General features: G+C 35.1%; 1 protein-coding gene and 1 pseudogene across 3 annotated transcripts in view; one reads left to right on the plus strand and one right to left on the minus strand.

The window, feature by feature from the left end:
* EML4 (EMAP like 4) overlaps nucleotides 1-26,462 on the minus strand; it is a 147,824-nt gene that overhangs the window by 56,724 nt on the left and 64,638 nt on the right. For 2 of the 3 annotated variants that reach the window (XM_065929374.1, XM_065929372.1), the window contains exons 2-7: nucleotides 25,945-26,127; nucleotides 8,353-8,482; nucleotides 5,340-5,513; nucleotides 3,345-3,473; nucleotides 2,849-2,874; nucleotides 2,623-2,655 (exon numbers count right to left, since the gene is read on the minus strand). In XM_065929374.1, the coding sequence (XP_065785446.1) occupies nucleotides 2,623-2,655; nucleotides 2,849-2,874; nucleotides 3,345-3,473; nucleotides 5,340-5,513; nucleotides 8,353-8,482; nucleotides 25,945-26,127 (675 nt within the window). The remainder of the gene's footprint in view (nucleotides 1-2,622; nucleotides 2,656-2,848; nucleotides 2,875-3,344; nucleotides 3,474-5,339; nucleotides 5,514-8,352; nucleotides 8,483-25,944; nucleotides 26,128-26,462) is intronic. The other variant, XM_065929373.1, reaches the window with a different exon arrangement.
* LOC136164439 (small nuclear ribonucleoprotein G pseudogene) lies at nucleotides 21,560-21,748 on the plus strand (annotated as a pseudogene).

A 26,462-nucleotide genomic window follows, 5' to 3' on the forward strand; every position in this document is an offset into this window, starting at 1 on the left:
ACTACTCTTTTACTTTGCTGGGCTTAAAGAACACAGTCCTTTCAGGTCAAGCTTTTTCTGCTACCACTCACTTATGTATAACAAATGTAAATCAGCTTGCTCCCAAATCAAAGCAGATGGCTTAAAACAAGTCACACTTGTCACTGTCAAAAAAGAGTTAGAGAACTAATAAATCACATTTAAAAAGACTATCCAAAAATGAGATATTTTAAATAACGAAAGTATAAGAAAATGTGCTGTGAAATATATTATGCAAAATGAATACTAAACAATCTACAACTTACATCAAGTGAAGACCATCTATTTAATGGTCATCTTTTCATCTTAACTCCACATATTTAAGTGCAAAGTTTTACTGTTACATTGATAATAACAAAAATCTATTTGGTACTATGTGCCATGTGCTATGACACATCATTAGCTTTAATTTTTATAATAATCCTTTGAGGGTTTTTATTGTTGTCTCAACTATAGATAAGAAAACAAAGACAAGATTAGTTAATCTGCTTTTGATCACAGGTTAAGTAAATGGTGAAATCAGTCTCGACTTCAACTACAAGTGTTAAAGATCTAGACTATGTTGTTACACATCTCTGGCAAGTAAATTAAGATTTACTGGCAACTCAAGCGTAACTGTCCTAAACCAAACTATTCTTTTCTCCACATCTACTCCTCCTGAAATGTCCCTTATTTCAGTAGATGCCTCTCACCCACTTTCAAGCTGGCCTTCATGATTCCCTCTGTTCCTTACCTCTCATACCCTACCTGCAATCTCTAGAACCATCTACTTCTTTCCACAGGTTCTGCTTCAGTCAGACCTGAATTATGTAACAGGCTGAAGTGTAAGAGTTCTCCTTCAAGATACACTCTAATGATATATGTAACTGATTAAAGTGGCAAAAGAACAAACTCAAATTTCAAAAATAAGGCTTAATGCAAGCAACACTTGACATTATTAAATTCCAACATCTGGAATAATTCCGTCCATGGAATTTTCCAAGTAAGAGTACTGGAGTGGTTTGCAATTTCCATTTCCAGGGGATCTTCCTGACCCAGGGATCAAAACCCCATCTCATGAATCTTGCATTGGCAGGTGGATTCTTTACCACTAGTGCCACATACAATTCTTGTAATAGAATTTAACTGATTTTTCTATATCCTTTTTCAGTTTTCCATTCCAGCCTTTCTTCCCCCCACTTTGGTGATCCTTCTCTAGCAAAACTCTTCCCTTTTAAATACATTTACTTATCTGCCTATTTGGATGGTTTTGAAAATTGTCATCAACACAAACCACTCACTTATGATGTACTAACTGTAAGTTAGTTCCCTTTTCCTCTCGAAGGGCATACCACAGCCTGACAGAGAGGTAGCCCTTTCTCATTTAGCATAGCTACATGGATTTTTATGAAATGTAAGTTCTTTAGCAAAACATGTAATAATAGTAGCACCTTTTTTATAGGTGCAGTGTTTTCTGCTTTTAAAGTACTTCCATATATATTTCAGCAGCCTTGTGAAGTAAGCTTTATAGTTACTGTTCTAAGATTAGAAAACCACCCAAAGATGTTGCCATTTTGCCTATGTCACAAGATTGCTATACAACAGAGCCAAATATTAAACACAGACACTCTCCACTCACTGCTCCTTCCACTATCTGTCATTATCTCTATTTTTTTTTTTTTAATGTTTTGGCACATAGTAAGAATTGGCTTTGTAAATAGATTTTCACTTTTCCTTAAGGTATTTCAACTATTACTTAATCTGTACTTAGTTAAAGAAGAAAGAGAAAATAAGACCTAACTGAAGGAAAACAGTAGCAAAAATCAAATTTAGAATTTCTATGTAAAAACAAATGACCCAAAGAAGATCACAAATACTTTTTTCTTAGCAGAATCAAAGAAAGTAAAAATCTATAGAAATCAAGTTAAATCTCTTAACAAAAATTTTAACCACATGGTATATGGTTAATATAATAGCCTAAAAAATAAAGATAACTATGACACATAGAAATTAGCTGTAAAAAGCATGCACAGGAAGGACATGCTTTTACTTAGAATAGCATGCTTCAATTAAATTTGCAGGCAGTTGAAGGGGAATGTAAAACTGATGTATATATCTTACCTACTTTGCAATTAAATTAAATACACGTTTACAGAAAGTCTGTTCTCCTTTTTTGGGTCAGAACAAGCCAACAACAGCAAGGAGCCAGAGATTACAATTAATATAAAAGAAAAATTTAGGAGGAAATGGATTTGCTAGACTCATTACATTTTAAGTCTTAGCTTTAAGAAATGAGTGATTATTTGCAATGAAGTTGGCAAGACAGGAAACTGAGTTAAAATTGATCAATCTTTTAAATGGCTTTTCTAAGTACTTTTCTTTTTTTTAAAGGGGGGAAATTCCCCTTGGTATTTTATACCTCTTTGTGATGATATATTTATTTCTACTGTTGACTTTGGCTCTTCAGAGCTCACAGAAGTGGAAAAGTGTTTGGATTCACTAGTTCAAATTACCATATTTTCTTCATTAAGAGGAAAGTCAGGTAGTATAAATAATGAAAAGCCAAATAAGAGATCCAGAAAGAAATTAACTAAGAAGGCAACCAACTGCGTAGCTTATTCTTACCTTGGCTGTTTTTTTCACGGGTTGACATTTTTGCTGGTTGAGACAAAAATGACATATCTTACAATAAAAATTAAGAGATTTTCTTAGATGACTATAAAATATGCTTCTTTTTATTTTTGTGAGCTAATAAATAAAATACACTGAATGAAAATAAGTCAATATTCTTATCAAGAGGGAAAACTTATGATTTAGAAAACATATTTTTTTAAAAGGATTTTTAATTTACCTTGGTTGATGATGACATCTTTATGCCTACAAAAGGAATGCAAAGATATTTATTTCATAACCTTATTTGGCTCACTATTATAATCACCTGAAAACTGCAAAAGCTTTAATGTCTAGGCTACATCCCAAATAAATCTGCAGATGTGAAATTCAGGCATCAGTATTCTTTAAAGCTTCTCACTGGTCTCAACTACTAATATACACTGTATCATAAAACAAGGAATATTCCATTAGGATCACTTAAATAGTAAAACATAGAAAGAATTTATGAAAAATATTCTAACTTTATGATATTATTGAGATTTATTATGAGTTGAGAAGCATTAACAGGAAGACATAGCTTTTTTAAAAGAACACAAAAGAAAAAATGTACTTAGAAAAAAATATATAAATTAGAAATACAGATTTTTAAAAATGATTCAAACAAGGCATATACTGTACATGCAAACATGATAGTAAAAGAACTAGTAATTTTCAGATAGAAATATAGTACTTACTTGTCTGTATTTTTTATAACTTTTGATATTAATTTTGATGTTGAAACTGCCCTCAATAATTTATTACGGCTGTCATCTGAATTTTCCCATGAATTATGTGACTTTTCAGCTGTCGGTGGTCGTTTTATGCTGGAAGAAACATTAATTTATTAGAGAAAAATTCTATGCATGGCAATCACATGTAACTGACAGTTTGAATAGAATATATGAGCAGCAATTAATATTTTCTTAAAGCTAATCCAGAAAAGAGAAAGAATGATTAGTTGAAAGGTTCTGTGCCTGGATGAGTGAAGGAGTTAAACAAGGCAATTACCTAGTCTGTTTTTAATTTTCACTATTTTTCAAAAGATTCACTAGAATAAATAGTACTCGATTTTTAGAACACCCATGTGCTTAAATCTGAATAATTACTCTCTCATAATTTATGAAATTGTGTGAATTTGTGAAAAAACTTATTCAAAATCATGACAAGGCTGCTTTTTCATTTTTTATGTCCTCATGTAATTAAATTATATATGGTACAAACGACAATTTCTAAATAATTGTGGGACTAAAAGCAAAACTCTTGTTTGTATCTCTCAATTTTACCCATGATCAGAAATAAAAACATTTTAATACAGGAACATTTTGATATTATCAAAACTAATCCCACATATTTATAATTGAAATATTTTGATTTATAAATGATTTTTTTGCTGCACTGTTAACTGTCCTACAACTCATCCAGTCTTTAATACATCTTGTAATAGTACATTCAAAGGGGAATTTAGAATGGCAAGCACATTTCCAGGAGACCTTAAGAAGCTGAAAAAAGAGATCCGGGACAAAGAAGATGCCAAGTCAAATCAGAACCTTAAAGAGATTGATTACAAAAAAGCCACCTTTAATCACACACAATCCAAGGCTGCAAAACATTAATAAGCTATATCCAGGAAAAACTGCACATTAGATCAGGCAGGAGAATTACAAACCATTAAGATAGGGTAAGAATCTGAGTGAGACACACAAAGCATTTAAAAAATGTCAAACATGCATCAATCAAGCGAAGGGTGTTGTGTTTTCCCAAATTTTCCATTAGAGATTTGAGGCAAAATAGTAAGCTAATCAAATAAAAATATATTAAAAATCTTTTAGGAATGGATGTCATTTGTTTTTATTAAAATCCTAGCCAGTTCTGGGAATGGTTTAATATTTTCCTAAGATTTCCAAGTGGAAGTATGATGATAAAATATATCTATACCTAAACATAAAGCTTGAATCAACATCCCTAAAGCAGGCAAATGTCATTAAGTTGGTCTAAATATTTGATTACAAGGCAGCTGTGGTGCTGAGCTCCCAGCATGCAAGCTTAGACCCCCAATGTAGGCTCACACACATTGTTAGAACGTTTCTCCCTTCTCCCCTTCTCATAACTTAAAAATATCAATTATTAAGACACAGAGAGAAGCCCTCAAGCAAGCCTTTAGCATAGAAAAGATTAGGAGAAATGAATTCAGTTCTCTACTCAAGCAAGAACTTATCCTCCCAAAACCCAAAACTGAAACTGAGACGCAGTCACAGTAAAGAGCCGTATGTCGTGAAGGGCCCTGACAAGCTGAAGGTTGTAATGATGCCAAAATATGGCGAGCATAAGAACACACGCAATTCTTTATCCATGGCTATAAATTTATGCAGTTATACATATATTTTTAATATTCTGTAATTTTAAACTGTTGTTTTGGTTTTAGAGTAGGTTACCTTTGCCTTCCTTTCATCTTTATAACCTAGCTTTTTCCTCAAGTTTTAACTTATAGATTTTGAATAATTATAAGTGGTAATTTTAAATTATCATTCCTCAATGTGTTAAAATACAGATTACTGCCACAAAGAAGTGAAGGGGAAAAAGTCAACAAGTTTTTCTCTTAGGATCCATGGATAGCCAACTTTTTCTCAAGTCACAGAATTTAGGGATCATTACAACCATTCCCTAACTCTGTACTTGGGGTCAGTTAAAACCTTTTGGTGGGAGTAGAATTCTTGCTTTCTTGAGTTTGCCTGTGTATTTGGAGAGGCTGTGAAGAGGGCTGGGGAGAAGGTGATGCTCGAATTTGTGGACTTTGATCATTAGAGTGAGAGTCCTCTTTTTTCTCTCTGTGTCCTTGTGGTTTTTCTTTCTTTTTTTCTGTACCACTGTAAAATAAAGTATAACATGGAACAACACACATTTAAACAAAAAAGATGTCAAATGATGGAAAAAGTTACTACTATTAAATAATTCAAAATCCTAAATCATACAGCTAACACAATTTACACTGCTTTCATTCAATAATGAAAATATTTCTTTAAGAAGTCTGGAAGTTATTAAAATCGTCAGTAAGAATTTATTATAATTCTAAGACAGCATATCCTATGAAGATTGCCCCTTTGGACCAAATTGGCCTCTAATGCCTTATGTCATCTTAGCAAATGTGGGGGGACCGTAAAAGCTCTCTTACCTGACTTCAGTCTACCCACATCAGAGCAGCAGTGACACTATCCACTGCCCCTGGTTAAGCACACTCACGCCCAAGGACACTAAATGCTCACGTTCCGTAGGTTTCCTCTGATTCCTGTTTCTTTTGTATGCTTCTGCTCTCAGCAGCTGAGTCTTACACTTACCAAGAGTCAACTGTGTTTTTTCCCCTGAACTTCTTTATACCAGTTGTACTTGTTATTTTAACGATTAAGTTAATAACATACAAAGAAAACTGACAAAATGTACAAAGAAAAGAGAATAATTTCTATGTAAACTAAGCTGAATTCTTTGCAAAGACCAAATAAAAATGAGTTACTAAAAGAACTGCTATTAAATTATTTGTGTAGGTGAAACAATTACAAAAGACTAAGAAAAAAAATCACAGAAAAAAGATGGGTTCTAGTTCATACCATCTTGCAAGAATTTTAAGTTTCTTTTTCTGTCTTAAAAAATGAAACTAAAAATTATAAAAAAACAATTTATGGGTGTATTTTACACAAGACAGTAAGTAAATCAGAGATGAATAAGAGAGAAAAATGGGGGAGACTCAGTCTTTCACTAAAAAATTGACAAATGAACACAGTGAAAGTTGCTCAGTCGTGTCCAACTCTTTGTGACCCCATGGACTGCAGTCCACCAGGCTTGTCCATGGAATTCTCCAGACAAGAATACTCGTGTACTGGATAGCCATTCCCTTCTCCAGAGGATCTTCCCAACTCAGGGATCGAACCTTGGTCTCCTGCATTGCACAGATTTTTTACTGTCTGAGCCACCAGAGAAGCCCATGTGAACATATTTTAAGCTAAAATAAAATATTTCAGATATTTATTTATAAATTCACATGATTCCACACCGACTCTTGGTTAATGAAGTACCGCTATCCCTGATCACACTGGATAAGAGTCCTTATACTACACAAACACTTCTGACAATATTACAAAACAGATGGAAACAACGATTCCAGTGTTGAAAAGGTATAAAATTGCAACTACCTTAACCAAAGGACATTTTAAAATTTACTATAAGGTGCATAATCTACAAAGAAGTATGTTTAAGAACATGCTAAACAAATGTAAATAGTACATACAATTTAACCACATGATAATAATGAATAATGTGCAAATATAATTTTGATAGTAACATTTCTTAATCTGGTTCATTCTGATACGTTCTGACTTCAGACTGGCTTTTGACTGTCTTGTTCATACTCAATTTTTAAAGTATGTGCTGAGAAACTTAATTCTACCTCAAAAATATTAAACTAACTTTGAAATTTAAAACTGAATTAGAAACTACTTCTTTCTTACTGGTCTTCAAAGTATTCTGAATTCACAGCATTGGGCCAGTAGTCTTATATGGACCCAGTAGATTTTCCTTCTGGGTTATTTCAAAACAAAACACAAAGCCCCTGCATCATAAATGAACAAACTCATCTGGTTTAAACTAAGTCACTACTGTACATAATACTGACCACTGCACATAACTATAGCTATGTAAGAAAATGGGCTGATACAACAAGGAGGTTTATTATTAAAAATTGTATTAAAAATTTCCACCACATGTTTATGTTTTCATCATTTGTCCTTTTCTCCTCAAACTGGAACACAGGTAATAAATTTTGGCATGCTTTGGAGGATCAAGTCTAGATTCTATAACAACAATGACTTAATGACTCAATTACAGAACGGGATTTTTAAAAGGCCTAAAGATTCTGTCATTTCTTCACCATTCCTGTAGTCAAATGTCTGGTTAACATCTGTGAAAACACACTGACAGAAAACTCAGCATTAGCTTACTGAGGCAACCATTTTCCATCAGCATATTTTAAATATTATTCTATTACTTAGTTTTTCTTCAATCATTCTTTGAAGAAAACAGTTTTAAGATCCTATAAGCAATTTTATTAGAATAGACTGAATTAATTAACTCATGAAAAGAACACAGAGAATGTAAACCTGTAATCCACTGAAATTTTTATACTGCAATATTTCCACTGCCTTCCTGTCCACCACCCCCTAACACACACACATACACATTTTTAAATTAAGCCTCAATTTTATAGTTATGATTGAGAATAAAAGTTAAAGCATCTAATCTCCCACCAATGTACATATATACCAAAGATTCTAAAAATACTGTAAAGAATTCTTAAAATTCTAAAAATGCTATATCAAATGTATTACTTGCTATGCAAAATTCACTTATATAATTACATTAAATATAGTCATGCTTATCTCATCAACAGATGTTTATTAAAAAGAAACAAAATCAAACCAGGAAATGAAACTGCTGCCTTCTTTAGTAAAAACCAAAAACTTCCTCACACAACTCCATAAGTATGATAAATGTAAACTCAGCGAGTACAAGCAGGATATCACTACATTCAGAGACAAAGAGTTCAAAAGATATGCTCAGTTGAATTCCATACAGCTCTTATTTCATATTCTTTTCAAAAGAAGACTGAGTTATCACATTCAGATAGTTTTGCAATGTTAGCTTTTTACAAATGCATACCTTTTAGCAGCAGATGAAAGAGTTTCTTTTCTTGCGATTGAGACAGAGCTGGTATGACTTGGTTTTCTGTTGGTACCACTCCCGTTGGTTATACAGGACATAGAAATAGCTTCTCGAAGGCCTGGCTGGCCTAGATATGGTTAAGAAAAAAGTTTTAAAATTAACTTTCAAAATATTCCTCAAAGATTAGAGCTTAAAAAGTACGTCCATTAGTGTTTAGATTTAGTAAGCAGACTGCCCACCCCGCCATAAACAACATACAAAATTATTTTTTTTCAGTAAGCATCAAGTATATAAATAAGAAAGGACTGAGTGCAAAAAGATAAATAAATATCTGTAAACTGAGACAACTCTATGTGGTATATAAAGTTATAAATTATTTGGAAAAATTATATAAAAACACAATGAAATAGTTATTTCCTCCAGAGAATAATGAACTTTGCTAGCTTGTACACCCAACTTTAATTAGATACATCTCCAGTATTGTCTACAGTTCAAAAGGAAATGAATAAGATCTGAAGGTCTCAGAGAAATCCATTATGCAGCACACAATATTATTGTCTGAAGATTTAATCTCATTAAAACAGACCTATAAAAAAGACATGCTAATTTGCTAAACTGCAGCTCGAGTCATTCTCTAACTAAACTACTTGTTTTTCACACACAGTAGCTTTAAAGGACATGATTCAAAGCTGTGCCTTAAGTAAACCACAAGTCCCTACATATCAGCGATTTTCAGAAAGAGCTCAGGTTCTGTTGACATTTAATTGATTAGAAATCCTAGATATCATAAATCTTGAATCTTAGAATACTGTTCCCTATAAATAAAGCATAAATATATGAAATAACCTCTGTTGTCTTCATTCAAACAGGAGGAGGACTGGAATGTATGTGTGATGAATATGCTGGCAAGGTAATGGTAAGGAAGACACAGTCACAAGATAAAAGAGCCACATCTATTAAGGGTCAAATTTATTTAAAAATTTGGAAGTAAGAGAATAATTTTGAATTTTTGAACTCAGTTTTCTCACATGAACACAAGAAAATCTTTTCTATTTGGCCAATCTCATTTCTTTTCCTTCATAAAAGCACAGGGAACAAAAACTTTTATGTACAGAGCCTACAACATCTGGCAGCCTAGGATGTTACATGTGTGATAGTACAGTGCTGAATTTCTGACAATGATACGCTGTTGGGAGCCACTTGGGTCAATCATAGACAGTACTTCCTGAATTTTGAGGTTCCTATTCCCTACCTCAGACAAAATGAATCAGGAGAGGAAGGAAAAGAAAAGACCTACTACAATTTATTTTTCAAACTTCCCAGGAAAATTTTCACATATAAGGTAAAATAACCCCCAAACTATGCTAATATCACTGATCATCAGATTCTAGTGATGGCCTGCCAAACAGTGACTTCTTGTTACCTTAATTTATTTTTCTTTTTACTGTAGTGAAACACTCATAAAATGTACTATTTGAACCATTTCAACACGTGTAATTTAGCGGCATTTGGTATACTCACAACATTGTGCAACCATCACCACTACCCAGGTCCAGAACATTTTTATCACCCCAAACAGAAACCCTATACTCATTCATCCCCCATTCCCTCCTACACATCCCCAGCCCTTGCCGCCCATTAATATTCATTGTCTCCATACTTTTGGCTATTCTGAGTATTTCATATACATGGAATCATACACTATGTGCTTTTTGTGTGTGGTTTCTCTCACTTAGAACAATGTTTTCAAGGTCCATCCACGTAGCAGCAATGTAAGAGTATTTTATTCTTTATTCTTTTTATGGCTGAATAATTTTTACAGCTATGCCATATTTTGTTTACCCATTCATCTGCTGATGAACATCTGGGTTGTTTTCTCCCTTTGCTACTGTAAACAGTGCTGCCTTAAACATCTGTATACAAGTTTTCCTTTGAACATGTTTTTAAATATTTTGGGTAGATAGCTAGGAGTTGGATTGCTGGGTCACAGCGTTACGTTTAACTTATTGAGGAATCCCCAAACCCAGCAGCTGCACCACTTTATAATGTTACCAACAGTGTATGAGGGTTCCAATTTCACATCCTTGCCAACACTTGTTATTTTCAGGGTTTTTTTTTTTCAACTGTAGCCATCTCTGGGAATTCAGTGCTATCTCACCATGGTTTTGATTTGCATTTCCCTAATACTGAGAATCTTTTACTGGATTTGCTGGCCATCTGTATATCTTTGGAGAACTATCTATTCAAGATCTTTGACTATTTTTCAGTAAGAATATATGATGCAAATTGTTCACAGTGCTCTCTACATACATGTAGGAACTGAAATCCCAAGTCCTCTATATTACATACAGAAATGTAAAACAGCACCACATGTGCACCCATGCACACACACACCCCTGGTGTACAGAACAGTACTGGCGAACATGAAAGGACCAAATGACCTGGCAATTCCAGGTATATACAGCCCCCAAAATTGAAGGCAGGAAGTCAGGCAGATATCTGTATACCTATATTCATAGTAGCATTATCCACATAGCCAAAAGGTAAAGCTCAAAATGCTCCAAGCCAGGTTTTAACAGTACGTGAACCGTGAACTTCCAGATGTTCAAGCTGTATTTAAAAAAGGCAGAGGAACCAGAGGTCAAATTGCTAACATCCACTGGGTCATAGAAAAAGCAAGAGAGTTCCAGAAAAACATCTACTTCTGCTTTATTGACTATGCCAAAACCTTTGACTGTGTGGACCACAACAAACTCTGGAAAATTCTGAAAGAGATGGGAATACCAGACCACCTGACCTGCCTCTTGAGAAATCTGTATGCAGGTCAGGAAGCAACAGTTAGAACTGGACATGGAACAACAGACTGGTTCCAAATTGTGAAAGGAGTACGTCAAGGCTGTATACTGTCACCCTGCTTATTTAACTTACATGCAGAGTACATCATGAGAAACTCTGGGCTGGATGAAGCACAAGCTGGAATCAAGATTGCAGGGAGAAATATCAATAACCTCAGATATGCAGATGACACCACCCTTATGGCAGAAAGTGAAGAAGAACTAAAGGGCCTCTTGATGAAAGTGAAAGAGGAGAGTGAAAAAGCTGGCTTAAAACTCAACATTCAGAAAACTAAGATCATGGCATCTGGTCCCATCACTTCATGGCAAATAGATGGGGAAAGAGTGGAAACTAATTTTTTGGACTCTAAAATCACTGCAGATGGTGACTGCAGCCATGAAATTAAAAGATGCCTGCTCCGTGGAAGAAAAGCTATGACCAACCTAGGCAGCATGTTAAAAAGCAGAGACCTTTGGCCATCTAGTCAAACGAAGGTCCATCTAGTCAAAGCTATGGTTTTTCCAGTAGTCATGTATGGATGTGAGAGTTGGATTATAAAGAAAGCTGAGTGTTGAAGAATTCATGCTTTTGAACTGTGGTGTTGGAGAAGACTCTTGAGAGTCCCTTGGATTGCAAGGAGATCCAACCAATCCATCCTAAAGGAAATCAGTCCTGAATATTCATTGGAAGGACTGATGCTGAAGCTGAAACTCCAATACTTTGGCCACCTGATGCGAAGAACTGACTCATGTGAAAAGACCCTGATGCTGGCAAAGATTGAAGGCAGGAGGAGAAGGGGATAACAGAGGATGAGAGGGTTGGATGGCATCACCGATTCAATGGACATGAGTTTGAGTAAACTATGGGAGTTGGTGATGGAGAGGGAGGCCATGGGTTTGCAAAGAATTGGACAGGACTCAGCAACTTCTTTCACTTTTCACTTTTATGCATTGGAGAAGGAAATGGTAACCCACTCCTTGTTCTTGCCTGGAGAATCCCAGGGATGGGGAACCTGGTGGGCTGCTGTCCATGGGGTCGCACAGAGTTGGACACGACTGAAGTGACTTAGCTGAGCGACTGAACTGAACTGACCCAAATGTCCATTGACAAATGACTGGTATATACATATACAATGGAACATTAGTTGGCCTAATAAGGAAATGAAATTGTAAAACATGTTATAACATGGATGAACCTTGAAGACATTAATTCAAAGTGAAATAAGCCAGATAAGAAGAAAAGAGCAACTGTCATATTTTAATTATACTAGATACCTGGAAGAGTTAAATTCGTATAAACTAAAACAAAATGGTAGTTGCTAGAAAAAAAAACCAAAATGGGGAAATGAGTAGATGGATGCACAGCTTCAGTTTGGGAAGATAAGAGTTCTAGAGATGGATGGTAGTGATGGTTACACAACCAATGTGAATGTAATTAATGCCACTGAACTGTACACCTAAAAATGGTTAAAGTAGTAAATTTTATACCACGTATTTTACAATAAAAATGTTTAAAAAAATCAATATATCATCAGTTTCGAAGTCCTACAGTTTACTGTTCAATTCTTCAAATGCTTCCAAGGTATCTTGTGAAATTACCATTTATCTCCACATGATTAGATGGCAGTGTTACGCCTTACAGTTTTGATGAGTCTCAGAAGGTTCTCTTGTCGCATCCTAGATACTTACTTCAAAAAGATGAGATATATTATGATGTATTGGCCATTTCGAGGTATATATATTAATATAATGGCTTCCTTTTTATTATTCACTATAAAGGTTTCCAAGTACTAAGCCAGTTATAAAGTATACAGGCAATAAAAATTTAAAAAATTGAAATATTTTTGCAATTATCTAGTTATTTTATTCTGTATTATGTAAAATAAAAGAAAAATAGAAAAATGAAGATGCTGATATGAATAAGATGGTAGGTCTCAAAAAACATACTGTGTGACTGAAAATTATCAAGTACTCTATGTTGAAAATGATAAATCTTTAGCCTAACCTGAACTCTCATTGAATCTGGTTGACTGTATAAGTACGAGTGAACGAGAACAAAATTAAAAACACTGGAGAAGTTTTGCAGCCACACCACAGACAGAAGTACAAATCATGTTTATTATATTTTTAATATCTTTATCAGAATCCTGCCAATATACACATGATAAAAGTCTTTCAGGAAGGAATTATACATTAATGTTCTCATTCTGAAAAACTGGAGTGCAGCAGTGAGATAGGCCACTAATCAATATTTATTTTTAAATTTTGTCCATTTTTAAGTCTATTGAGTTTGTTACAATATTGTTTCTGTTTTATGTTTTTTGGGTTTTTTTCTGACCCCAAGGCATGTGAGATTTTATCTCCCCAACCAGTGACTGAACCCATACCCCCTGTGTCGAAGTCTTAACCACTGGACCGCCAGGGAAGCCCCCTGAATTTTGTTTTAAATTATTTTAGAACTTCTCTTACAAACAAGTACGTAAACAGAGAAAAGCTACTTCATGTTCTTTTACCTCAAGGAGAAAGAAGACTTTGTACTTCATACACACCAAGTTAGCAATTATCTCTAAAAGAAAAACAAACACATTCTCCCAGTTAGTATAAATGGGATACTCTCTTTAGTTTTGGTCTGATTATGGTCACGATTTGCATGAAGAGTAGCAAGTCCTCTGTAACTCATTTAGAATTTAATAACTGTATGTATTCTACTTGCTAAACACCAATAACTTTATTGGCATTGTTCAAAATATATATACATAACTCGGTATGTATAATTCATAAATATATCCAGCTGTCCTTTGGCACCCATGGGAGACTGGTTCTGGGACACCCTCCGTCTCCCACAGATATGAATATCTACAGACACTCAAGTCTGTGGGCCAACTGTACTATGCCAATTTATTAGGGACTTAAATGTCTTTGCATTTTGAGCATCCCCCTCAGCAGTCCTGGAACGAATCTTCTAAGAATACTAATGGATGACTGTATACTCAAAAGAACTCTTGATTCTGCATTTCCCCTAATTACCCCAACCCTGACACATGCACCCATCCACCTCCATTCCAAGTCTAATATCTGGAGAACAGCCAGTAGTCTACACTCTCCAATCTGCACCTCAGCCTTCCATAACCTGGTTATCATCTAACCACTTCACAGGAACTTCTCTTGAGAAGATCACCAGTGACTTCTTTTTCACTAAATTCAATGAATATTTTTCAGTTGTTATCTTGCTTAACTTTTCTTCAGCATCTAATACTGTTGATCTTTCATGAAAGAAAAATACTTAGGCAATGACAATGTCCTTAGTTTCTAGGACACTGTCCTTGCCTGAATTTCTTCTTAGCTCTGATTTCTTCTCACTCTCATTTGCTGGATATTCTTTTCTTGCTCAGATTTTATATTTTGGCCTTCAGTTATCTTTACACCATCATACCCTTTTTATAATTTTTTACATCTAACTGCTATTGAATACCTCCTCATGAACTTATGTGCCCCTCCTCCCACCAAACAATACAATTAAAAACCAGGACTCTGTGATACATCTTATTCATGGTGAAAGACATTAACAGTCATTCACTATACAAACCAGAAAATAAGAAATCAGTTTTGATTCCTCCACATCCTTACTGCCAACGTTCAATGGCAATGAATGGGTGACTAAGAGCTCTGTTGAATCTATCATTCTTAAAAAAAAAAAAAATTCCCTTCAGTTTTGTTCAGAGAAAACTGACATACAATAAGTTGTACATAAAGTGTGGTGGTGGTTTAGTCTCTAAGTCATGTCCAACTCTTGCGACCCCATGGATGTAGCCTGTCAGGCTCCTCTGTCCACGGGATTTTCCAGGCAAGAATACTGGAGTGGATTGCCATTTCCTTCTCCAGGGGATCTTTCCGACCCAGGAATCAAACCCAGATCTCCTGCACTGCAGGCAGATTCTTTACCGACTAAGCTATGAGGGAAGCCCACATAAAGTGTACAATTTATTAATACTAAATTTTTCATATCTTTGTCCCTGGAAACAATCACCAAATCAGAATAACGAATGTGGCCATCATTCTTTAAAGTTTCCTTCTGTCCCTCTGTGATTCATTGCTCTCTCCCTCACTCTTGTCCACAGGCAACCACCGATCTACTTCTTATCACTATAGATTAGATTGCATTTTCTAGAATTTTATATAAATTGAATAATACAGTGTATATCTCTTGCCTGCCTTTTAAAATTCAGCATTATTATTTTGAGGTTCATCTGAGCTGGTAAGTGTATCAGCAGATTAGTCTTTTCTATAGCTCAATACTATCCCATCATATGGGTATCACAATGTTTTAATTCACTTATTCATTTACCTGCTGGCATCTGGGTTGTTTCCAGTTTTCTATACTACAAATAAAGCTACAATGAACAAGACTGTACAAGTTTTCGAGTGGACATATGCTTTCATTTCTCAAAGGTAAATACATTTATTTTCAAGATAGTCTCTGGAAGAAGAGATTTAAAAACTCTAATGAAGTTCAAATAACTGAGTTTTCTATTATTTGTACTCATTGTGTCCTGTTTAAGACACCTTTGCCAAACAAACAAAAAGACATCTTTGCCAAACCAAGGACACTAAGATTTTCTCCTACTATGTATTTTTTTAATAGAATTTTTAATGGCTTTAGTCCTCATATTGAGGTCTATGATCCATTTTTACTTAAACCATTTATTTTTACTTAAACCTATAACTCTAGCTGGAAATCTTACTTGTTATGATTCTTGTCCGTATCACCATGCTTAGCATTCTGCTTGAATCCTAGAAAACACTTAATATCTAAATGATGAAATGAATGCATTCTTCACCACTACTGCCTCAAATTTCTCTTCTGGATTATGACCAGATTATCTCTGTTCTCCCTTCTGGCAGTGTTATGACCTTGTTCTTAAAACATCCTGTACACTGTGCCAGAACTCTTTCTAAAACATGCTGTGTATCTTTGAATTTAACATGCCATCAATTGTAATATATACCATTATCATGAACAGCACCAGAAAGAAGTGCTGCTTAGAAGAACTGTAAGACACAATCAACAGTAAGACACACTGCAATTCCAGAGATGTTAAAATGCAAGAAATAGGGCCATCTTAGAGTTAATGGATTAGTGTAAATCTACCTGTCATTACTTAATTTAAAATCCTTTAATGGCTCTCCAGTGTCCTCAGGATAAAAACTAAATTCCTTAGCAAGGCATAAGAAAATCTTTCACTATGGGCTCTCTTCACCAGTTGAAGCTCATTTTTGACACTCCCAACTTCACACCTCATATTTCTGTTTATTTTAATCTTCCAAACTAAGTACTTTTTTTACTCCTCTGCACTTTGCTCCTGGATGGTCCTTCTCTCTGTAATACACTAGTCACCTCTGCTTGCCTCAATTAACATATATTCATTATCCATCAAATATTCACTCAAGGACTATTATTATCCTAGCCTTGTGTTTACAAGAGAATATAAGGGAGCCAGGAGCATCAGGGAATTAAAATCTTGCAAGAAAATCACACTAGCGCTGAAAACATAAAGTACAGCAACAAAGTGATAAGTACACAGTATCACACGAGTACAGAGAAAAGACACACGGTTCTGTCAGGATGATTAGAGACACAGAGCTCAAGAAAGGCTTCCTAGGAAAAGTGCACACCAGTCTTAAAGAACAAGTAAGAGGCAGCCAGGTAAATGCCAGGTGATAAGATACATGGATCTTTTCCCAGTGTGTGTAAAGGAACAGAAAGGAGGTAAAGTGGGGTGTGTAAGTGGGCACAGCATGGGGGTGGGGTAGAAAAAGAGCTCTTCATGTGGTGAGAATGCAGAACAAGAAAAAGCAGAGTCCAGATGGTCAAGTCCAGATGGGAGAGGTAAGGAGGAGTTAGATTATGGAGATTTTATCTGTAAGAGAGAGAGACCACCAAAGATCTCTATTAAGCTGAAAAAAATACTTAGTTCATCCTAGCTGGCTGTATGAAGAGTAGATTTCAGGGCAGTGGTCTAAGCATAGCATGATGGGGACCTAAAATAAGAGCTAGGTAGCATAAATAGAAAGGAAAAGGAAGATGTAAGAAATATTTAGGTCTTAAAAGATAATGATTTCAGCTTGGGGACATTTTACATTTACGAATTCTGAGGGACAAAGAAGCAGAAGAATCTAGTAAGTAGATAATTCTTAACTGCTCAAGTCTAGAATACAGATTAACAATTTGGGAACTGGTACCAGTAGCTGGATGTTAGGATCATAAAGGAAGATGAATGCTGATGTCACCTTCTGCAAAGAATCTTTGATTCCAGTTTCAGTTAGGTGTTCCCACAACACCGTAAGTTTACCTTTTTAATATCAATTATTATATCATAATTATTGACTTAGCTGTCTTCTCACTTTACCTAAGGCCCCATGGAAGCAAAGTCAGTGCCTTTTTTATTTCTCTAATCTCCAGCACCTAAAATAGTGACTGGTGCATTGAAAAGATGAAGGAAAGAGATACAATACAGTAAGTGAAATAGAAGAGTATTAATATTAATTATCAAGCACTTGCTAAATATTGTTATCCTAAGTGTTTTATAATTCTTAGGTCCTTTAATCTTCACTATAATCCTAAAAGGATATACTATTATCATTCCAGTTTTGCTGATGAAATAACCGAGGCCTAGAGAGATTATTAACTTGCTCAAGGTTATATTAGAGAGTGAAATCAAGATATGACCCCAGGGAGAAGGAATGGTTAGGTAATAAGTGCAAAGAAGTAATTCTGTCTTATGGAGGGTGACATTTTGAGCTATGCCAGGATAACAAACAGGAATTCACCAGATGGGAGTAGGGGAAAAGAAAATTCTAAGCAGAGAAAAGTACTAGATCATCAAGGTCCCGAGGTACTTATGTGAAGTAGCAAGAAGAGGCCAAAAGATTTTCATGGTCACTGTCCATCCTATAGTTTAATTTCAAGTAACTCTTAGTGCCAGGAATCCTTAGTATTTGGATAAAAGGGTGAATGATCTCCCACAGTAGAGGCAATGAGTTATGTAAAGCATAGGCAAAAAACAAAAAGGAACTGTGGGTAGAGGCTTGTTTCCTGGCTGAGAAGTCTAAAATGTATTCTTTGAAATTTAGAATATTAGGAATCTAACTGGAAGAAAGGAGCATAAAAATGACTGCAGATACACAAATTTATGACTAAAATGCATCATTATCTACACACGTATGTTTATATATCTACATCCCTTCCCCCAAGGCTTGGGCATTATAAAGTCTAAGTCACAAGCCTCTCAAAGATTAGCCTGCAAGACTGGAAGCAACAGCGACCTCTAGTAAACAACAGTACAAAAGTAGTCCTATTTCTGAGCAGAAATACAGTTCAAATAAGAGAAATTAGGCTAACAGTCCATAAACCAAGAAGGTACTAATTTAGTTTTAATTACAATTTCAGTTTTAGCCATCATAATGCCAGGGTTGAAGGCCAATGAATAAACTTTATACTTTATTTTACTTTATTGTGACATAACGATGCTAATCATCATTGTTTATATTTCTTGATGACAAACCTAAGCAGATGATCTTTCTGACATTTTAGCCTAACAGTTCCTAAATACTAATGAATTTCACTGAACTCTACACTCACACAGTAAAGTTATCACTAGGGACTGCTGCAAGTGTTGCAAATCTGAAATGCATATTGCTACCCTCATCTGTAATATCTTCTTATTCTTGCATCTATCCCAATCCCTCCATCCAAAAACTAACTTACAAAATAACTTCCTACTCTATAGCTTTCTTCTTCCTGCATGTATTTTAACAAGCATTTATTGAGTCACCCCAAGGTTAGTTATGTAAGAAACTGTCCCTGCCTCCAAATAGTTTATAATCTTGCAGGAGCAACAAATATATATATATACCAACAGAACCACAAAACAAAACTTTTAAACAACTCCAAGAAGAGACCAAAATAGATCATTTTCAAGAACTCATTTGAGGCCCTAAAGGATGAGAAATTTTTTGATCAGGAAAAGGGTAAAGATGGTCTGTGATGAAAACTTTTAGTTCACACTCACCTCTTCCATTCTTTGCACATTTTCAAGCTCCCTCCCACCTTTTTCAATTTGTCAGTTAAACTTTGCTTCATTCTTTGAAAAGAGTGAGGACTACATATACTTTATCAAATTTTATCTCTTCCATTTGGAATTCTATCCATACGTTTCTCCTTTTCTCTTGTCTCACAGGAAGGTGTACTTTAGTCTTAACTCTTGGCCATTAATTTTTTTAAGAGTATTCTGAGTAGAAATGACCAAAGAGTATTTGACTCTCACGGAGAAATGGAGCTCTGTAAATGGTAATTGCTGCCTTGTCTAAGGCAATATCCACCCGTTTACGTTCACATACAAAGAGCAGCTTAGAAGTCTTTGATGTGTTGTCAAAATAATAAGATACTCTCCATCCCCTACCACAATTATGAATCATTTTAGCTTACGGGCCCCACCAAGGAAATTCACTCCTTCTAATCTGATTAAAGGAATTTACTTATTAACAACATTTCCAGCAAACTCATGACCATCTCTGTCTGCTCCCAAATGTTATTTACAGTAAGAGCCAAATGATACAGATCTGTGCCTGTATACTATCCTAGATTCTGCATAATTAGGAATGCTTTTTTTAGAGAACTGACATCCTCTAAATTTCAGGTTTGCCTCTGGGTTCTCTCACTTCTCAAGCAGCAGTCATAATGCTTGATTTTTCTGATTTACCAGCAGTTTCCTGGTTTAAAATGACGGTTTCCCACCTTTAGATAATTTGACTCATGAGCTTTTATACCATTGTGTACTAACAGCTTGTCTTCACATATTGCCACTGGGCTATATTCTCAAATTACATTCATTTGGTCACCCCAAGAGGTCTTAATGGGTTTCCCAGGCACCAGCTGTGACATAATTTGTCTTCCTGGCAGTTAAAACTGCCAGAGTGTTCCCTGGGCCTTCCCTTTTGCTCCAAAGTACAGGTAATTTTTTTTTTTTTTTTGGCAAGGATTCAGCTGCAACTGGTGTATATATTATGAACATATGTCGTCAAAAGGAAAGAATTCTCCAACAGAAGAGAAGGTATATGAGAAATTTAAATGACTGGCCACCTTAAAAACTATTGGGAAAACTTTCTACCTCAGTTAAGTGTCTGACATAATATGTTCAAGAAAAAATGAGGTTTAGTTTTTAATACTGCTGGCATACTGGAGAGGACAAACTAAAAGAACAGAACTAAAAATATTGAAATGACTAGTTAGGTGTGTTTCTGAGTCTGGCATTAACTGAATGGCAATACTACTATGAAGTGGCAGAGAATGTCATTAAACCATTAGCATACACGTTTAGTTTTAGCCCTACCTGCAGCCAAGTCATGTTTCCTTATCACCACCATCTAGCAAAAATATGTAATAGTTGTCTTCAACAATAAGGAAGCTGACTTACACTTCTGACCACAGCTTCATAAAATCTTATTACCCACTTATCTATTGCAGTTTACTCTTACCTCTAAAGAAGAGTCCTCTAGAAGCTCTAAATATCTTAAGAAGACGGTAATGATTACTGTCGTGCAGTAATTTGTGTGAAAGGGAATACTACAAATCCTCATTTCACAAGGGACTAAAAAATTTCACGTATAAAGCTGTACTATAGTATCAGGAATGATTTTGGTTTTTTTTAATTGAGGTATAATTGACATATAACATTAATTTCAGATCACCTACTTTTTAGTTGAAGGAAAAAATATAAAATCCCTGCAAAATAATTTCACTTTTTCAAATTTTTTTCAAAAATTTTTTTGCATTTGTTAGAAAACACTTTAAGTGTTTATTCCAAATATTTATAGTATTAATATGTTAATTCTGTTTTATGTCAAAACTGATAGTTGATCTTTTTAAGGTTATATACAAATGACAAAATATACAAAAATTCACTTAATATTTGTCAATTACTTTTTATACTGTAATATATATACATTTTGAGATAAAGTTGCTCAGAATTGCAAATAAATTTAACAAAACTTTATGTATTTCTCTTGCTGTTTTAGTATCAATATTAGAAAACAAATGGTCAGGCAAAATTTTTCACTAATGGGAAACAGTAATAAATTCTTAATGAATTATGCTCATTTCTTAATTAATATTTCCCCAAATTATTATATAATCAATCTTCCCCCATCAATCCATTTTATAGCCAGCAATTCAAAGTCTGTGTCTAAAGTAACTTAAAGAATATTCACTAGTGGACTAGTGAAAAAGCGAACCATATCAGCATATTATAAGAATGGCAAGAGGACCACTCGAATTCCGTTTGGAGGCTTCTTTAGCTTGAAGAGTAGACATCATGGACAAAGCACACCCTCCCGAGTTGAAGAAATTTATGGACAAGAAGTTATCATTGAAATTAAATGGTGGCAGACATGTCCAAGGAATATTGCAGGGATTTGATCCCTTTATGAATCTTGTGATAGATGAATGGGTGAAGATGGCAACTAGTGGGCAACAGAACAATAATGGAATGGTGGTAATATGAAGAAATAGTATCATCATGTTAGAAGCCTTGGAACAAGTATGAACAACGGCTGTGTTCACCAGAGAAATCAACTGCTTCCATGTGTCCCCTTCTCCGCATTTTACTACCAGAAAAACTGGGTTGTGTACATTTTCTTACTGAACTTTTTTGTTAAATAAACTTTTGTAATAGCCAAAAAAGAAAAAAAGAATGGCAGTCAAAGAAAACTTAAGACATAGAATTAACAGAAAGGAACTTATTATCTCTCTAATTAATAAAGTTATTAATAAGAATTAATAATAATAGCCAGGACATGGAAGCAACCTAGATGCCCATCAGCAGACGAATGGATAAGGAAGCTGTGGTACATATACACCATGGAATATTACTTAGCCATTAAAAAGAATTCATTTGAATCACTTCTAATGAGGTGGATGAAACTGGAGCCCATTATACAGAGTGAAGTAAGCCAAAAAGATAAAGAACATTACAGCATACTAACACATATATATATATGGAATTTAGAAAGATGGTAATGATAATCCTATATGCAAAACAGAAAAAGAGACAGATGTACAGAACAGACTTTTGGACTCTGTGGGAGAAGGCGAGGGTGGGATGTTTCGAGAGAACAGCATCGAAACATGTATATTATCTATAGTGAAACAGATCACCAGCCCAGGTTGGATGCATGAGACAAGTGATCGGGCCTGGTGCACTGGGAAGACCCAGAGGGATCGGGTAGAGAGGGAGGTGGGAGGGGGGATCGGGATGGGGAATACATGTAAATCCATGGCTGATTCATGTCAATGTATGACAAGACCCACTGTGGTATTGTGAAGTGATTAGCCTCCAACTAATAAAAATAAATGAAAAAAAAAAAAAGAATTAATAATCAGTACTATGTGGAAGAAAAAGTTCCAATGTAGAAACTGCAGATGTTTCTAGAACTGGATAAATCTCTACGGAAGAGGCTGTAACAAAGCTGATCCGAAATTCACTTTAGATACAAAGAAATAATGAAGGACAATTAGAAAAGGACAGTTTACAAAAATATATTCCTGGGTATAGAGGCTACAGCTATTTAATTGTATTTGTATTTCATGAAACTGAAACAAGTAGATGCTAAGTAACTGATGTGTCATATAAAATATCATTTAATGCCAAATTAAAAAGAGCCGTCTTTAAATTTCTCTATAAATTTTTCTTTACTAAAATACCTTAGTAAATAAACAATGGGAGAAAACACTTTAATTTTTCCTCAAAACAAGATTAAAATGTATTATTGTTTTAGCATAATAACATTTCTTAAAGATTGTAGGCTAATACAAACTATATAAATTTTTTAAAATGTTGTGAGTAATGATCAAATACTATGTCACTTTCTCTTATAGGATTTAATATAGAGCCAGAAGCGGAGGATACACATATCAAGTATAGAAGAGAAACTTGTTCTTCTCTCATTACGCAGAGTTTACCTTCTCTGTAGCCCATATACACTAATACTCCAGAATCCTCTTATAAAAATCAATTTACAACCAAACAAATTTCCCCCCCTGGCGTGATCTTAACAGTCTTCAAAGTAGGTTCTCAAAAAATAAAAAACCCACTTATAACAACCAGAGTGGTTTTAATCAAGTCTTTTGTCAAAAGAAGTTTACTCTTATCCCATACCACTGACATATTTATCTAATGGTGGTTAGTAAGACAAATGTATTAACGGCATGCTATCTAACTTTCTACAATTAACACAAAGCCCCGGAGTGCTGGAGGGCGGGAGGTATAAGAATGTAAATCAGAAAGCCAGGCAGAATGAATGCCTCTCCCTTGAAGTTTCACACCAGGGTCCCTGAGCACTTCTTTCTGTGGCCTTCCATTCTCCACTCTCTAACCAGTCCAAACATTTACTCCCTTTTTTCAGTCTGTCACCCGGAAGCTGTCTTAGTTTCTTAAAGGGCTTCACGAAAAGAAAATGGCAACCCACTCCAATATTCTTGCCTAGAAAACCCCATGGAGCCTGGCGGGTTCCAGTCCACAGCTGAGCGACTAACACTATCTCCAAGGAGAAAGCGATAAGGGATGAAACTTCCAGCACTGACAACTGTGAATATAACATCAATCTCCACTGAATTTTATCTCTTTCCAGCTTATCTCAGCTGTAGTCTTTACTCCATCTAATACTAACAGCTTTTAATCTGCTTTTAACATCCCTTCTCAAACTCCCAGGAAACCTGCCACAATTACCACTACCCCTCCCCCACCAACATCATCTTCCTCTTTGCTGCCTTTCTGTTCTCAACATATTTTTCTGCTCAAGTCTATAACATCTTAAAAAATTAAAATTAAAACTGGCCTTTGATTTAGCATTGTTCTGCTGACTACCCTCTTCCCTTCTCAGGTAAATTTTTTGAAAAGAGTAGCTGGCTACAGCTGCAGCTCTTGATTCTACAATTCTCTTCAATTCTTATTTCTCAAATAGTGCAATTAGATTTGTAATCCTATCACGCCACTAAAATTCCTTTTGGAGAGGTTTTCTAATATTTTCAGAAATATCAAATCCAATGGTCACCTCTCAGTCTTTGTTTTACTTGACCTCTTTGTAGCAGCTGGCAACATGAATCACTCTTTCTTTGCTATGCTGAAATACTGGAGCTCCCTAAAGAACTACCCTGAGCTACTTTCTTTTTTACTTCCTCTTTCTATGACTTCAACATAGAAATGTTCATCCATAAGCTGAACATTCTCAAATTTATATCTATCTATATCTATCTAAAAACCATATATATGTACCTTAAATTCAACATTAAGAAACTGAATTCATAATCTTCCTTCCAAATCTGCTCCTCACATTCTAGTTAACTATCTAATTCCTTACTAAAAATCTAGGAGTTATGTAAGACTCCTCTGATTAATCATTTGCACTGACATATTACAGTAGAGGTAAGGTGATGAATCTTTTCTTTTCCTGTTGCCAAATGGGGATAATTATGCCTATGTTTGTTAGGGGAAGCATCCTGACTGAAACCTCCCACCCTGTCCAGGCACCATAGTAACCATTAACATGAGTTAGTTGTTTTACCACAGGTGGTCCTGGTAAGGAACACGGAACTAATAAGCTACCACCAACAGGGAGAGTTCAGGAAAGGTTAAAAAGTGACACCGCATGTCCAACTACCTCCCAGAATCCTTCTCAATGACATCCATCTTGGCTGAACAAGGCATGCACCACCAAGAAGGACTCTTGAGTCAAAATGACTGGTTAAAGACAACCCGGAACTAATCCCATCACCATAAAACCCAAGACTGTGAGTCATGTGGCAGAGCCAATTCTTCTGGGTTCCCTTATCCTACTGTTCCCTGCCAGGGTGCCCTTTCCCAGTAAAATCTCTTGCTTTGTCAGCATGTGAGTCTTCTCAGACAATTCATTTCTGAGTGCTAGACAAGAGCCCACTTATGGGCCTGGAAGGGCTCCCCTTCTTGCAACATGGTCCATCTACTCTACCAAGAAATCAGTGAGACATATGAAATGATGTGTTTGATTGTTCAATTATGTGAAAGAATTAAAAATTCCTTCTGGGTGGTTTGAAGAAGAGAAAAGTCACACGACATCTGCTCCAAACTCAGAGCAACAAGGTCCTGATGACTGTTTATTTCAATCTGTGAAAATTCCCAAAGTCTGGAATTTGAAATTTCCATTGAACTGGGGTTGGCGATAAATTTCAGAGTTTAAATTAAATTCTTCAAGACTTTACTAAGGACCACAGAAGGCTTAGCATGAAGCTATATGAACTACAATGGCTTAAATAATTTCTGTAATGATAAGAGGGTTCATTTTAACAGTGTAAGTGCCTATCTGCTATATTCAACATACACTGTAAAGTCTATGGGAAACAGATGATTCTGTTTGTGTTCTAAGTAAATTTGTTATGCAGTTGGAAGACATTAAATTCACACAAACACTATGATACAAAAGTCAGTAAGTACAATCAGTGGCATTACACAAAAATTCCCAATTTAAAATAATAAACTTTCAGAATTTCTCGGGAATAAAGAAAAAGGAAATGGAAAATAAACTCTAGTCATATGTAACCCCAAAGAGAAACTATAGTTTTATAGTCCCAATCTTAATGTCACTGATAAAATACATTTAATATATTATTTCAAAGAAAATGTTGTGAAAAGCAAAATTCTCCCTACTTCACAACACACTTAATTACCTTTACTTGGGACTGATTTTTTCACCGAGGCTACATGATCTTCAGAGATTGCAAGACGCCTCAAAACATCAGCCAAAGCTGCCTTTAGCACTGTGATTTCATCTTCTTGCTGTTGAACTCGTAACTCAAGGGCCGAGAGGCGATCCTGAACATCAGAAGTACTTGTGGCAGAAATACTATCATCTATTAAAAAAAAAAGAAAATATGGAATATTTTTAAAGTAAACTGCTTAAGAAACAATTTAATGACGTATAAGAAAATGTATACCAGGTAAGTCTTATAAAAGATGAGAAAAACCGAAAATCATTTTTACACAGATTAACTTCTGTAAAGATTTTCATAGCTACTTGAACTAATTTAAAACAAAAGAGTTAATATAGCTGATGTGTAATTAAAACTATGAAAATTTTCCCATGGTCAAGTTTTTTGTTTATTATACCACCACCTTAACAACTTTTTCATCAAAATGTTCCTTAAATATAGCACTTTGTAGACATCTGGAAACCGGCGCAACTGCA

This window comes from Muntiacus reevesi, chromosome 3 (assembly GCF_963930625.1).
Source record: "Muntiacus reevesi chromosome 3, mMunRee1.1, whole genome shotgun sequence".
Taxonomy (NCBI): Eukaryota; Metazoa; Chordata; class Mammalia; order Artiodactyla; family Cervidae; genus Muntiacus; species Muntiacus reevesi.